The following is a 16,686-nucleotide window of genomic DNA, read 5'->3' on the forward strand; positions in this document are numbered from 1 at the left end:
TGAACACTGCAACATGACTGAGGGTTTATACTCCAAGTCCAGTGAACACTGCTACATGACTGAGGGTTTATACTCCAAGTCCAGTGAACACTGCTACATGACTGAGGGTTTATACTCCAAGTCCAGTGAACACTGCTACATGACTGAGGGTTTATACTCCAAGTCCAGTGAACACTGCTACATGACTGAGGGTTTATACTCCAAGTCCAGTGAACACTGCTAGACTGAGGTTTATATCTCAAGTCCAGTGAACACTGCTACATGACTGAGGGTTTATACTCCAAGTCCAGTGAACACTGCTACATGGTTGAGGGTTTATACTCCAAGTCCAGTGAACACTGCTACATGACTGAGGGTTTATACTCCATGTACAGGGATCCTCAAAACATATTGGATCTGACTCTTTTGAAGTCAGTGCTGGGTGAGGTACAGTTGGCCATCAAGACTTTTGAGGGAGAGCAAGTAGATCCTCTTAAGCTACTTGACAGCTTGGTTAGCCTGATCAAGTCTGTGAGCAGCAGGGTGCTGAATCCACTGGCAAATGTTGATGTACTCAAAGGGCCAATAGATAGTTACATCAGTCCATCAGTCCACCTTGCGCCGGAGGATGAAAACAATGTCTGAAAATGGTGTGTTTGAGCCTTCACCATCTCCCTCACTAATGAGTTGAGAGTGAGACTGCCGGACGACATCGAAGCATTGCAGTACATGTCAGTTTTCAATGTGGAAACTATAAAAGCACAATAAGAGCCCTGGAGAAATAGGAAAAAAATAGTCAAGCTCCTTGGCTACTCCCCTGCAGAGATAGACAAGATGGTCCAGCAATGGTGTGCCATCCATCTTAGTAAATGTAATGAGACAAACACACTGGGCTTCTGGAGTGAGATTTGGAAGTTCAAGGATGCAACTGATATCAACACGTTGCCATGGCCACTGTGTCTGTGTTGGCGTTGCCATGGCTGCTGTGTCTGTGTTGGCCTTGCCATGGCTGCTGTGTCTGTGTTGGCGTTGCCATGGCTGCTGTGTCTGTGTTGGCCTTGCCATGGCTCCTGTGTCTGTGTTGGCGTTGCCATGGCTGCTGTGTCTGTGTTGGCCTTGCCATGGCCGCTGTGTCTGTGTTGGCCTTGCCATGGCCGCTGTGTCTGTGTTGGCGTTGCCATGGCCGCTGTGTCTGTGTTGTCCTTGCCATGGCTGCTGTGTCTGTGTTGTCCTTACTACACTCGAATGCTGAAGTCGAGAGAGTATTCAGCCAGATGAGTGTGGTAAAACGCAAACTTAGAAATGGGATGTCCTTGTGTAACGGATGTGAAACGGCTAGCTTAGTTAGCGGTGGTACGCGCTAAATAGCGTTTCAATCGGTGACGTCACTTGCCTTGAAGTAGTAGTTCCCCTTGCTCGCTTTTGTGGAGCGATGCTTCGTGGGGTGACTGTTGTTGATGTGTGCAGAGGGTCCCTGGTTCGCGCCCGGGTATGGGCGAGGGGACGGATTAAAGTTATACTGTTATACTTGAAGACCCTTAACTCCATCCTGTACATTCGATATGGACTGAAGCTGTCTGCTGAGGCTTGCTATGAGCACCATCTGCCTGATAATGTTTTGCAGCTTTTTGGCACATCAGCTGCTTACTCATTTACATTTATTATTTATTTTCTGTGAGCCAGCACAGCCTGTGTGTGTGTGTGGAGGGGGATCTGGGGGGGATAAACACAATTAACCTGAATTAGGGCCAGACTAGTTACCATAATTTTGACACATTGCCATTGACAGTTTTTCTATTGTCTCTTTTTGGTCCATTAGGTTGTTAATGTAGATTGTATACAAAAAAACATTATGGTTAAAAATGTTCATGTTTTACTGTGACTTGTTGTAGGCTCCTACATGAATCATAAGGTTAAAAACCAAACCAAATTAAGAAAAATAAAATAAAATAAATAAATAAGTAACTCTGTCTCTTTTGGGTCACTTTTTCCAGTCCCAAGCCCAGATAAAAGAGGATGGTTGGAATTGTGACATTAAAAAAACAAGAATCGACAGAAGAAAATTCATTTGTAGTTCTAAACATATTTAGGGTGTTTTTTTACTCACTTTTTGTCTCTCCCACGACGTTATTCCTCTCGTCCATTACAATTACATGCACATGGCCAATTATACAAATTATGTGATGAAGTCATTTAGTGACTTCTAGGACAGCCAATAACTACTTTCCTTACAGAGGAGATGGCAACACTGCTTCAGATACCAGTTGGGTAATGGAAGTGCATTTCTAGGTTTCTCCAGCAGATAGAGACACATCCTAATAAACTAAAAGGTTGGAAGTACGTGTGGCAGGGCTAGGCAAATTGAAAGTGAGCAATCATGAATCATCACAGACAGAAAGAAGCTCGCTTAAACGTTAGTCCTTATTCATTCGTCTATTAGCTGACAACCGTTCATGAAAAAGTTCTACACGATTCAGATATATCCATCATCATAACTCCTCTCTCAGCTGAATTAATCGATAAGCCAGCAAGATAACAATCAATAATTATAACGTTAGATACATTTCACTTTTGTTGAAAGATGGCTGATGCAGATTTCGGGTTTGCATCTGACAACGGAGTGCTGCCTGTCGAGGTGGACCCAGCTGCAGCTTTCTTAGCTCAGCAAGAAAGCGAAATAGCGGTGATAGAGAATAACGAGGCCGGAGTTGGGGCTTTGCAGGGATCCGCTGAGCAGCAGCCGGCGGCCGATTCACCTGTACAATATGGTAAATTGCTAACTATGCTAAGTTAGCATGTTAACTAAAACTAACTCCTAACTAGAAGTACATAAACGAAGACAATACAATAACTTTTATTAGTACCATAACTAGGTAGTTAATTCTTACCAGACAACTTGTTAAGTTAGTTTGTTTTGGCTAAGTTTTAGCCTGGCTTTTTTTAGTTAGCAAAGTGGCTAACGTTAGCTTGTTAGTTGATTGACAGCTTTCCATGTAAACAGTCATGTTAGTTGGAGCAGCAACACATCACACTCCCGAGTTGAATTATAAACTCAAGTTTGTCCGATATAATTGTGTAAATGTATTGAAGTTACCCTCAAGCTAAATTGAGGCTAGTTTAGGTTACTGCCCATGCAGGTGTTTCTGCATTCTTGTCCACTTATCTATCCACCCCTAGAAAGCAAATGATGACTAGCTAGGTTAGAATAGTGTAAAGCATGTCATTACATATCTTTGTTTCGTCTGCCAGATGCAGGGTTTGCAGAGGCATCAACAGCCACGGTAAACGGAGACATGTTTGAGCTGGTAAGAGAATAACACTTCTAATGAGAATTCACATTTATAAGAAAAAAACTGTTTTTGGACTTGTTTTATCATAGGTTAGTTTTGTACGTGAGGCACTACCTATAGCAGATGACAACACACCTGAAATAGGTACCTCTTTCTCAATGGTAAGTGATTTGTTAACAAGTAAATCTGCCCATATCCGATATTTCTATGTCCTGGGAATTGTTTCTTACAACATCGTGCTAATCACATTAGCCTACGTTAGCTCAACTGTCCCGAGGAACGGGACACCGGTCTTGTAACTTAAGAGGTTAAAATTCAAATTCCTCCACATTTCAATGACTCAAACCAACTATACATTGTAGAAATTAATATACAGATATGAAAAGCATTTCATGAGAAATAAAAAGGTATGCAATGTGAAAATATTGTCTGATTTACACATTTATGGATGGTCTCTAACTAGCCCCGGAGATAGGCTATCCAAAGTTAAACCTATTTTGCCACGATTTCACACCAGCTGGCTGAAGCTAATTGGTGAAATAATTTGGCTAACTCTTCTCACCCTGCGAACACACACACGAGACACCCAAAACCAACTCACTTTTGAATTGTCATGGCTCCTGGTATTTCATAATGAGCCAAATCTAAATGAGTCCAAATCAGGAAGTATAGCAGTATTTCTGCATTTGCTCCTCAGTGTCCAGCTGTTACTACTGAATCACCTGTTTTTTTTGGTATTTTTTTTAAATAATCATAATGCTTTTTATCCCTTTCGATCGCGCATTGTCTTTATCTCCATGTCAGCTCCGCACAGACCGGACAAGTTTAAGTGGGCGCACAATTCATTATGGTCATTGTAGTTCATTACCATGTTTTCTGCGCTAAACCATGTAGAATATCAGCCGGTTGGAAACTATAATTGGCAAAAGATCAGAATTGGGCTGCTTGTGTAAACGCAGCCTATGACTGGTGGTTCTTATGTCTCATGCCTGGTCCTGGTTCTCCCCCCCCCCCCCCCCCCCAGGAGTCCAACGGTCCATCGGACAGCTATGCGGCCATCGCCCAGGTGGACTCTCTGAGAGCAGAGCCTGAGAGCCTGCGTAAGTGGAGGGAGGAGCAGAAGGCACGGCTGGAGCAACTAGGTAAGTAAACAGCAGAGACTATAGTGTGGCCCAAATGGCACCTTAGTGCCTATATAGTGCACTACTTTTAACCAGGGTCCATAGGGCTCTGGTCAAAAGTAGTGCACTATGTAGGGAATAGGGTGACAGTTTGGACAGAGAGCTACTTCAGACTTACCTATAACTACGATACATGCAGTCTCTACCGCTACGATACATACAGTCTCTACCGATACATACAGTCTCTACCGATACATACAGTCTCTACCGCTACGATACATAGTCTCTACCGCTACGATACATGCAGTCTCTACCGCTACGATACATGCAGTCTCTACCGCTACGATACATGCAGTCTCTACCGCTACGATACATACAGTCTCTACCGCTACGATACATACAGTCTCTACCGCTACGATACATACAGTCTCTACCGCTACGATACATACAGTCTCTACCGCTACGATACATACAGTCTCTACCGCTACGATACATACAGTCTCTACCGCTACGATACATACAGTCTCTACCGCTACGATACATACAGTCTCTACCGCTACGATACATACAGTCTCTACCGCTACGATACATACAGTCTCTACCGCTACGATACATACAGTCTCTACCGCTACGATACATACAGTCTCTACCGCTACGATACATACAGTCTCTGCCGCTACGATACATAGTCTCTGCCGCTACGATACATGCAGTCTCTACCGCTACGATACATGCAGTCTCTACCGCTACGATACATGCAGTCTCTACCGCTACGATACATGCAGTCTCTACCGCTACGATACATGCAGTCTCTACCGCTACGATACATGCAGTCTCTACCGCTACGATACATACAGTCTCTACCGATACATGCAGTCTCTACCGCTACGATACATGCAGTCTCTACCGATACATGCAGTCTCTACCGCTACGATACATGCAGTCTCTACCGCTACGATACATGCAGTCTCTACCGCTACGATACATACAGTCTCTACCGCTACGATACATGCAGTCTCTACCGATACATGCAGTCTCTACCGCTACGATACATACAGTCTCTACCGCTACGATACATGCAGTCTCTACCGCTACGATACATACAGTCTCTACCGCTACGATACATACAGTCTCTACCGCTACGATACATACAGTCTCTACCGCTACGATACATGCAGTCTCTACCGCTACGATACATACAGTCTCTACCGATACATGCAGTCTCTACCGCTACGATACATGCAGTCTCTACCGCTACGATACATGCAGTCTCTACCGCTACGATACATGCAGTCTCTACCGCTACGATACATGCGGTCTCTACCGCTACGATACATGCAGTATTTTGTCCACTTATTGTCCACATTGACAAAGTGTGACACCTGGGGTGGCAGGGTAGCCTAGTGGTTAGAGCGTTGGACTAGTAACCAGAAGGTTGCAAGTTCATATCCCCGAGCTGACAAGGTACAAATCTGTCGTTCTGCCCCTGAACAGGCAGTTTAACCCACTGTTCTTAGGCCGTCATTGAAAATAAGAATTTGTTCTTAACTGACTTGCCTAGTTAAATAAAGGTAAAATAAAAAAATAAATGTCACCTTTTCCCTCTACCAGCTTAAAAGCTACATAAAAGACCCTGGGGGGGGGGGAAAGTGAAGTTGATTAGTCTGTCTATTTGTGTGTGTGAACCACCCTTCATTCGGGTTCCACTCAGTGTCTTGTCCTGTATGGGGTGCTGGAGTTGGGCTTGTTCTTGCTGTTTTGAATCTCCTGAGAAAAGAGCACCATCTTCTGTAGCTCATACAAATGCATTTCGGACTAAAACTTTTCACCCTGGGTAGTATTCATTTGTGCACACCGTAGCAAAACGTTTCATCCTGGGTAGTATTCATTCGTGCACACCGTAGCAAAACGTTTCATCCTGGGTAGTGTTCATTCGGGCACACCGTAGCAAAACGTTTCGCTATTATTATTGGACATATTCCAAGTAGTCCTCCCCATTTCCTTCTCTTTGCTTCCGCTCTGTTCCTACTGAATAGGACCCTGGTATTGTGCACGTTCTGTTGACTGTGTATTGACCATCCTCATCGTTCCCTGTGTGTATGTGAACCCTGAAGACTCTGCGTCCAAGGCAACGGAGGCTGAGTGGAAAGAGAAGGCCAAGAAAGAGCTGGAGGACTGGCACGTGCACCAGATTGAACAGATGGAGAAGAAAAAGTCCAACAACAGGTTAGTTCCTAGCTAGCTCTGTTTAGTTCCACCATGGTTCCCTCAAAACTACAGGGATGCAAACTAGTCACCTTTTTGGTGAAATTCCCTGTTTTCAATCTGAAGTAGGTGACCTACTTGATTCGTGTAGATACAATTAGAAAAGTTGGGGGGGGGGGGGGGGGTTTAGATCACTACTGGCAGTATGTGAATGAATGATGAGCAATACTGGCTGTATCCAAGGCTCAGCCAATCGTTTTACAGAACATAATGCAGCACGCGACTGAAGAGAGAAGAGACGACCAACCTACTATTTACAGCATCAGCCTGCGCTCTGAAAGACAGTTTGCCAGTTAACCTTACAGCGGTGCGTCCCCTGAACCATAACGAAGAGGTACTGTAGGTCAGAAGCCTGCGCTCTGAAAGACAGTTTGCCAGTTAACCTTACAGCGGTGCGTCCCCTGAACCATAACGAAGAGGTACTGTAGGTCAGAAGCCTGCGCTCTGAAAGACAGTTTGCCAGTTAACCTTACAGCGGCGCGTCCCCTGAACCATAACGAAGAGGTACTGTAGGTCAGAAGCCTGCGCTCTGAAAGACAGTTTGCCAGTTAACCTTACAGCAGCGCGTCCCCTGAACCATAACGAAGAGGTACTGTAGGTCAGAAGCCTGCGCTCTGAAAGACAGTTTGCCAGTTAACTTACAGCAGCGCGTCCCCTGAACCATAACGAAGAGGTACTGTAGGTCAGAAGCCTGCGCTCTAAGACAGTTTGCCAGTTAACCTTACAGCAGCGCGTCCCCTGAACCATAACGAAGAGGTACTGTAGGTCAGAAGCCTGCGCTCTGAAAGACAGTTTGCCAGTTAACTTACAGCAGCGCGTCCCCTGAACCATAACGAAGAGGTACTGTAGGTCAGAAGCCTGCGCTCTGAAAGACAGTTTGCCAGTTAACCTTACAGCAGCGCGTCCCCTGAACCATAACGAAGAGGTACTGTAGGTCAGAAGCCTGCGCTCTGAAAGACAGTTTGCCAGTTAACCTTACAGCAGCGCGTCCCCTGAACCATAACGAAGAGGTACTGTAGGTCAGAAGCCTGCGCTCTGAAAGACAGTTTGCCAGTTAACTTACAGCAGCGCGTCCCCTGAACCATAACGAAGAGGTACTGTAGGTCAGAAGCCTGCGCTCTGAAAGACAGTTTGCCAGTTAACTTACAGCAGCGCGTTCCCTGAACCATAACGAAGAGGTACTGTAGGTCAGAAGCCTGCGCTCTGAAAAACAGTTTGCCAGTTAACCTTACAGCAGCGCGTCCCCTGAACCATAACGAAGAGGTACTGTAGGTCAGAAGCCTGCGCTCTGAAAGACAGTTTGCCAGTTAACTTACAGCAGCGCGTTCCCTGAACCATAACGAAGAGGTACAGAAGCCTGACCACGGAGACGGGGGGGTGAGAAGGTGATGAAACAGTACTTCATGACCTGTAACCGAAAAAAACACCTGGCATTTGGAAAGTTTGAGGTGAGGGAGACAGTGTGGTGGAACAAGTATTGGTGGCATTGTGAAGTATCTTGCTAGCGGGATCGAATTCTCCGTTAACTAGCCAGAGAAATGTTGAGCAACATTAGCCAACTTATTAAATAATAGAGTTTATGGTGTGAAAAGGCTGTCGTGGTAACAAGCGTTCTGTTATAAAGGCTGTCGTGGTAACAAGCGTTCTATTATAAAGGCTGTCGTGGTAACAAGCGTTCTATTATAAAGGCTGTCGTGGTAACAAGCGTTCCATTATAAAGGCTGTCGTGGTAACAAGCGTTCCATTATAAAGGCTGTCGTGGTAACAAGCGTTCCATTATAAAGGCTGTCGTGGTAACAAGCGTTCCATTATAAAGGCTGTCGTGGTAACAAGCGTTCCATTATAAAGGCTGTCGTGGTAACAAGCGTTCCATTATAAAGGCTGTCGTGGTAACAAGCGTTCCATTATAAAGGCTGTCGTGGTAACAAGCGTTCCATTATAAAGGCTGTCGTGGTAACAAGCGTTCCGTTATAAAGGCTGTCGTGGTAACAAGCGTTCTATTATAAAGGCTGTCGTGGTAACAAGAGTTCTATTATAAAGGCTGTCGTGGTAACAAGAGTTCTATTATAAAGGCTGTCGTGGTAACAAGCGTTCTGTTATAAAGGCTGTCGTGGTAACAAGCGTTCTATTATAAAGGCTGTCGTGGTAACAAGCGTTCTGTTATAAAGGCTGTCGTGGTAACAAGCGTTCTGTTATAAAGGCTGTCGTGGTAACAAGCGTTCTGTTATAAAGGCTGTCGTGGTAACAAGCGTTCTGTTATAAAGGCTGTCGTGGTAACAAGCGTTCTGTTATAAAGGCTGTCGTGGTAACAAGCGTTCTGTTATAAAGGCTGTCGTGGTAACAAGCGTTCTGTTATAAAGGCTGTCGTGGTAACAAGCGTTCTGTTATAAAGGCTGTCGTGGTAACAAGCGTTCTGTTATAAAGGCTGTCGTGGTAACAAGCGTTCCGTTATAAAGGCTGTCGTGGTAACAAGCGTTCCGTTATAAAGGCTGTCGTGGTAACAAGCGTTCTGTTATAAAGGCTGTCGTGGTAACAAGCGTTCCGTTATAAAGGCTGTCGTGGTAACAAGCGTTCCGTTATAAAGGCTGTCGTGGTAACAAGCGTTCCATTATAAAGGCTGTCGTGGTAAATGTAATATTAGTGTATTGTTTTGTTCTTAAGACAACAAACATTGGATTACTTTCTTTACATTTTGTCAGGTTCACATGAACCAGTTTTTATTTTACACACAGACTGATCATATAGATGATATTCTTTGTTGTTTAGTTAGTTAAAACCTGTATTCCCTCCCCCTAGCAAGGATTTATTGTTTCAGTGTCGCCTTGTTGGGCCATCACCCGTTTGCATAGCAGGAAATACGAGTTCAGACAATATACAACATATATCAGACAAAATATGAAATGTAAATTGTATCTGTAGTAGTTAACTATGAGAATTAAGAGCGTTGATATGATCAGAATGTGTGTTTCTGTGGTTATTCCGTGAGATCAGATCGGAAAATAAAGATGCGTTATAGTCTATGGCTTAAAGACTTTTCGATAGACTGTCACGGAAAGTTGACTTTATTCATGGACTTAAAATATGTATTCTGATAATAACGTGGACAGGATTTCCTGGTAAATAGCTTAAACGGAGTGGAAACTGTGACAGCTGAGCTGACCTCTGCCCCCAGGGTTCCAATGTTTTGTTGGCCTGCTTTTTGGAACAGATAGATAATGCCTCATTTATTCAGGATTGGTAAGAAATTCAGAGATCAGTTTGTATGCTTGAAGGATCAGTCGTGCCAGACCTGTCGTAAAACGTCTGACCTGTCGTAAAAACGTCTGACCTGTCGTAAAAACGTCTGACCTGTCGTAAAACCGTCTGACCTGTCGTAAAACGTCTGACCTGTCGTAAAAACGTCTGACCTGTCGTAAAAACGTCTGACCTGTCGTAAAACGTCTGACCTGTCGTAAAAACGTCTGACCTGTCGTAAAACGTCTGACCTGTCGTAAAAACGTCTGACCTGTCGTAAAACGTCTGACCTGTCGTAAAAACGTCTGACCTGTCGTAAAACGTCTGACCTGTCGTAAAAACGTCTGACCTGTCGTAAAAACGTCTGACCTGTCGTAAAAACGTCTGACCTGTCGTAAAAACGTCTGACCTGTCGTAAAACGTCTGACCTGTCGTAAAAACGTCTGACCTGTCGTAAAAACGTCTGACCTGTCGTAAAAACGTCTGACCTGTCGTAAAAACGCCTGACCTGTCGTAAAAACGTCTGACCTGTCGTAAAAACGTCTGACCTGTCGTAAAACCTAAGGAAGTAACAAAATAACACGTAACTTCTCATTGCGTTTGACTATTAACTGATGTTTAACTATTAATGACCTATTTTAATGCCCTCTAATCCTACACTTCAATTACTATCAAAGTATTTGAGTTTGAGTTTATTTTTACAGGGACACATTAATCAACGTTTCAGTAAAAGTGCCGGTTTTAGCCAGCCGGCTAATTTTCAACCGCAGTCCCTGGGCAGGTTATTAAAAACAATTACAATGTAGACAATAGCAACATAGAACAAGCAAGACATAGCATACAGACAGAGCAACATAGAACAATATTTCTCTCCCGTTCGCTTTTCTTTCTCTTGTCGTAAAGATATTTTATTCTCTGGGGGACTCTGCTTTACTGGACTAAAACCAACCTTCTCTCATGCTTCCCAGCAGACGTTGTCAAAGTAGCAGCTTGTAACTATAGCTCCATTTCTTGCTGTAATGCCCCTGTGACTGTATCTTCTAAGATGAGAGAGAGAGGCTAGCACTGCACTGTGTCCAGGCCAACAGCCTAAAAACCAAACATTCTGCCTCCCAAATAGCACCTGGTTCTCTATATTGTGTACCACTCCAAGGCCTATAGGGCTCTATTCAAAAGTAGTGCACTAAATAGGGCACAGGGGGGGGGGGCGTTTGGGATATACCCTGAGGCTAGAAAAGTCCATTGACCTATAAATGTCAGGTTGCAGTATATCTGGCCATTGTCTCGTCTAAACTGCTGACTACTGTGGACTATGATGGTTGAGACAATGAATGCTTGTTACCACGACAGCCTTTATAATAGAACGCTTGTTACCACGACAGCCTTTATAATAGAACGCTTGTTACCACGACAGCCTTTATAATAGAACGCTTGTTACCACGACAGCCTTTATAATAGAACGCTTGTTACCACGACAGCCTTTATAATAGAACGCTTGTTACCACGACAGCCTTTATAATAGAACTCTTGTTACCACGACAGCCTTTATAATAGAACGCTTGTTACCACGACAGCCTTTATAATAGAACGCTTGTTACCACGACAGCCTTTATAATAGAGCGCTTGTTACCACGACAGCCTTTATAATAGAACGCTTGTTACCACGACAGCCTTTATAATAGAACGCTTGTTACCACGACAGCTTTTATAATAGAACGCTTGTTACCACGACAGCCTTTATAATAGAACGCTTGTTACCACGACAGCCTTTATCATAACAATGCAATTGGTTTGTCCTATATACTGACTGCACAAAACATTAGTAACACCTTCTTAATATTGTGTTGAACTGCCTCAATTCGTCGGGGTATTAACAGCCGGGGCATGAACCCTACAAGTTGTCAAGTGTTCCATAGGGATGCTGGCCCATGTTGACTCCAATGCTTCCTACAGTTGTGTCAAGTTGGCTGGTAGTGGATCTCTACTAGAGGTCGACCGATTATGATTTTTCAACGCCGATACCGATTATTGTAGGACCAAAAAGGCCGATACTGATTAATCGGCTGATTTTATTTAAAAAATATATATATTTACAAAAATATTTGTAATAATGACAATTACAACAATACTGAATGAACACTTATTTTAACTTAATATAATACATCAATAAAATCCATTTAGCCTCAAATAAATAATGCAAAAACAAAGTGTTGGAGAAGAAAGTAAAAGTGCAATATGTGCCATGTAAGAAAGCTAATGTTTCAGTTCCTTGCTCAGAACATGAGAACATATGAAAGCTGGTTGTTCCTTTTAACATGAGTCTTCAATATTCCCAGGTAAGAAGTTTTAGGTTGTAGTTATTATAGGAATTATAGGAGTATTTCCCTCTATACCATTTGTATTTCATTAACCTTTGACTATTGGATGTTCTTACAGGCACTTTAGTATTGCCAGTGTAACAGTATAGCTTACGTCCCTCTCCTCACTCCTACCTGGGCTCGAACCAGGAACACATCGACAACAGCCACCCTCGAAGCAGCGTTACCCATGCAGAGCAAGGGGAGCAAGGTAGCCTAGTGGTTAGAGCATTGGACTAGTAACCGAAAGGTTGCAAGTTCAAATCCCCGAGTTGACAAGGTACAAATCTGTCGTTCTGCCCCTGAACAGGCAGTTAACCCACTGTTCCTAGGCCGTCATTGAAAATAAGAATTTGTTCTTAACTGACTTGCCTAGTTAAATAAAGGTAAAAAAAAAAAAGTCTGAGCGAGTGACGTTTGAAACGCTATTAGCGCGCACCCCACTAACTAGCTAGCCATTTCACATCGGTTACACCAGCCTAATCTCAGGAGTTGATAGGCTTGAAGTCAAACAGCTGCTGGCAAAACGCACAAAAGTGCTGTTTGAATGAATGCTTACGAGCCTGCTGCTGCCTACCACCGCTCAGTCAGACTGCTCTATCAAATATCAAATCATAGACTTAATTATGTCTAAATAATTAGTTCGCAACGATCCAGGCGGCCCAAACTGTTGCATATACTCTGCGTGCAATGAACGCAAGAGAAGTGACGCAATTTCATCTGGTTAATATTGCCTGCTAACCTGGATTTCTTTTAGCTAAATATGCAGGTTTAAAAATATATACTTCTGTGTATTGATTTTAAGAAAGGCATTGATGTTTTTGGTTAGGTACAGTCGTGCAACGATTATGCTTTTTTCGCAAATGCGCTTTTGCTAAATCATCCCCCGTTTGGCGAAGTTGGCTGTTAGGAAGAAATAGTCTCCACACAGTTCGCAACGAGCCAGGCGGCCCAAACTGCTGCATACACCCTGACTCTGTTGCAAGAGAAGCGACACAATTTACCTAGTTAAAATAAATTAATGTTAGCAGGCAATATTAACTAAATATGCAGGTTTAAAAATATATACTTGTGTATTGATTTTAAGAAAGGCATTGATGTTTATAGTTAGGTAAAGGTTGGAGCAACGACAGTCCTTTTTTGTGAATGCGCACCGCATCAATTATATGCAACGCAGGACACGCTAGATAAACTAGTAATATCATCATCCATGTGTAGTTATAACTAGTGATTATGATTGATTATTTTTTATAAGATAAGTTTAATGGTAGCTAGCAACTTACCTTGGCTTCTTACTGCATTCGCGTAACAGGCAGACTCCTTGTGGAGTGCAATGAGAGGCAGGTGGTTAGAGCGTTGGACTAGTTAACTGTTAACTGTAAGTTTGCAAGATTGAATCCCCCCGAGCTAACAAGGTACATATCTGTCGATCTGCCCCTGAACAAGGCAGTTAACCCACTGTTAATGTGGGTTAATGTGTTCTAAACTGACTTGCCTAATTAAATAAAGGTGTAAAAAATATATATATATATATATATTTTTTTTTTAATCGGCCAAATCGGTGTCCAAAAATACAGATTTCCGATTATGAAATCGGCCCTAATTAATCAGCCATTCCGATGAATCGGTCGACCTCTAATCTCTACTTTGAATAGCTTGTTCCATCTCATCCCACAGATACTCGACTGGGGACTGGTTGACTGGGGACTGGTTGACTGGTTGACTGGGGACTGGTTGACTGGGGACTGGTTGACTGGGGACTGGTTGACTGGGGACTGGGCAGGCCACTGCAATGAGCTGGAGTCACTCGTGTTTGTGGAACCATTCCTGGACAATCCTTTTGGCATAGGATGTTCTCCAGCTGAAGAAATACACTGCTGACATGGAAGGATGAACCTGATTGGCAATGATGTTCAGATATCCTGTGGTATTTAAAAACGTTGCTCCACTTTTATAAAGGGAGCCCAATGTGTGTCATGAAAACACACCAGCACTCCGCCTGCCGGTAACGTTGACATGAGGCATGATGGATTCATGTACTCGTGGTTTCCTCCATACTCTAGTCTTCCAATCGGCGTGAAACAGCAGGAACCAGGATTCATCAGACCAGGCAATTTTCTTCCAATTTTCAAGTGTTTTCGTTCCCACTGCTGTGTCTTGTTTTGTTTTTTTGGTGGGGGGGTGTTCTGAAAGACGTGGGACTCTGTAAGGTCGTCGGCAGCCGAACCCCCGTTTAGTTTCAGAGTACAACGAGTTCTTACATTAGTTTTATGCATCTGTCAGGTTGACTGTCTGTAGTCTGTCTGTTGCTCTGCATAACTTGCGACAGGCCTCCCTTTGTCCTCTTTCATCAATGACCCATTTTCAACCACTGGCTGTTGGCTTGGATGTCGGACCATTGTTGATACACACAGGAAACTGGTTGAGCGTGTGGGGGGGACCCCAGCAGCGTTGTAGTTTTTGACTCAAAACGATGCGCCTGTCACCTGTTCAAAGGCACTTAAATATTTAGTCTTGCCCGTTCACCGTCTGAATGGTACACAATTCATGTCTCAAAGCCTTTTTTTAAAAATAATTCACTAACCCGTCTCCTCCCCTTTTCATCTACACTGATTGAAGTGGATTAAACAAGTGGCATCAATAAGTGATCATAGCTTTCACCTGAATTCACCTGGATTCACCTGGTCAGTCTACAATGTAGTGTTCACCCTCCTGAATCTTGTTAGTTCTTCTGTCACTATGGCTTCCTGTCCTACCAAACCTTAACTCTGCATGTTTGTATGACACTTGACTCATCTCTCTCTTCACTCCTTCTGTCTTTTTGCTCTGAACACCTAGGCTTGCTGATGAGACTTTCTACCATCAGCCCAACTCTCAAGTGATAAACTTCGTGTAGGTTTTGGAACTGTTCTGTTTTTGGTTTAGTATTGTCTTGTCTTTTTTAAATTGTAATTTGTTACCTGTAGTTAAAGGTGTTTGCATGTCCCAACTGTAAAACAAACACATTAGTTAGGCTCCATTTTGGGTCCTGGAGGGACTGTATTGGACTGTGTCCATAAATGACGACAACAGTGTTCATTGTCTTTCATCTTATCATTTCAGTTGTGAACATTTGCCAGAAATGCATGTAGCCTATTTTCAATACTGTGTGTAAGTTTTAGTCAAATGTGTACACCCACTGTGAGTCTGTGACGTGGAAGTGAGTCTGTGACGTGGAAGTGATTTGAGGGGCTGTGAGTCTGTGACGTGGAAGTGATTTGAGGGGCTGTGAGTCTGTGACGTGGAAGTGATTTGAGGGGCTGTGAGTCTGTGACGTGGAAGTGATTTGAGGGGCTGTGAGTCTGTGACGTGGAAGTGATTTGAGGGGCTGTGAGTCTGTGACGTGGAAGTGATTTGAGGGGCTGTGAGTCTGTGACGTGGAAGTGATTTGAGGGGCTGTGAGTCTGTGACTTGGAAGTGATTTGAGGGGCTGTGAGTCTGTGACGTGGAAGTGATTTGAGGGGCTGTGAGTCTGTGACGTGGAAGTGATTTGAGGGGCTGTGAGTCTGTGACGTGGGAAGTGATTTGAGGGGCTGTGAGTCTGTGACGTGGAAGTGATTGAGTGTTTTGGCAGCATGGCATGTCAGTGGTACTAATCTCTACGGGACGGTTTTCCTGACACTGATTAATCAAATGTTATTTCAAAGGAGATGCTTATTAGTCCAGAACCAGGCTTAATCTGTGTCTGGGGAAACCGTCCCCTTCAAACACCTTGTCCAACACCTCATCCATATCTCCCTTCCTCCCCTCCTCCCCTCCTCCAGGGCGTCTGAAGAGGCCTTCCTGTCTGAGGCTGACGGCGACAGCCCAGGGACGGAGTGGGAGAGAGTGGCCCGTCTCTGTGACTTCAACCCCAAGACCAACAGGACGGCCAAGGACGTGTCCCGGATGCGCTCGGTCCTCATAGCCCTCAAACAGACACCTCTGGTGCGCTAGTTCGGCCAATAGAACAGAAGGGTGGTGATATTTCCCTCTTTTTTTTTTTCTTTTTTTAAACGCCTACTCTTGAGTTATGAACCTTGGTTTGCATTAAGGCAGAATGTTCTAGGCTCTTTTCATATCTACTCTTGGGTTCAGGGTTCTTTATATGTTCAGACCCTCCTGTTTTCTGTCATGTCTGTAATATGTGGAGAGGAAAGGTATTGTCTCTCCCGCCATCTTTCCTTATTCTGATGTATCCAGTGGTACCTCACTACCTTAACATGGATCGACTGACTGCTCGCTGTCTTTTTTAACTTCCCATCAACAATGCTTCTATTTGACCTCTTAACTGACGTTAAGAAAATATGGTTACTGTAAATTCTTTATTAAACTTCTTCCCTCTCATAAAAGCGAGGGGAATTGGGTCAAACCTCTTGATCTTTTAAGCGTGATTCCTCTCCTCAATATTTAGGGTGTGAA

The 16,686-nt window shown here is 43.7% G+C and overlaps 1 protein-coding gene across 1 annotated transcript; it reads left to right on the forward strand.

The window, feature by feature from the left end:
• Positions 1–2,339: 2,339 nt before the first annotated feature.
• LOC115122737 (clathrin light chain B-like) lies at positions 2,340–16,636 on the forward strand. Its single transcript, XM_065016704.1, has 5 exons — positions 2,340–2,747; positions 3,229–3,284; positions 4,294–4,411; positions 6,505–6,616; positions 16,050–16,636. The coding sequence occupies exons 1-5, from the start codon at positions 2,561–2,563 to the stop codon at positions 16,219–16,221; spliced, it is 645 nt and encodes a 214-aa protein (XP_064872776.1). The 5' UTR covers positions 2,340–2,560; the 3' UTR covers positions 16,222–16,636.
• Positions 16,637–16,686: the final 50 nt, after the last annotated feature.

This window comes from Oncorhynchus nerka, unplaced genomic scaffold (genome assembly GCF_034236695.1).
Source record: "Oncorhynchus nerka isolate Pitt River unplaced genomic scaffold, Oner_Uvic_2.0 unplaced_scaffold_898, whole genome shotgun sequence".
NCBI lineage: Eukaryota > Metazoa > Chordata > Actinopteri > Salmoniformes > Salmonidae > Oncorhynchus > Oncorhynchus nerka.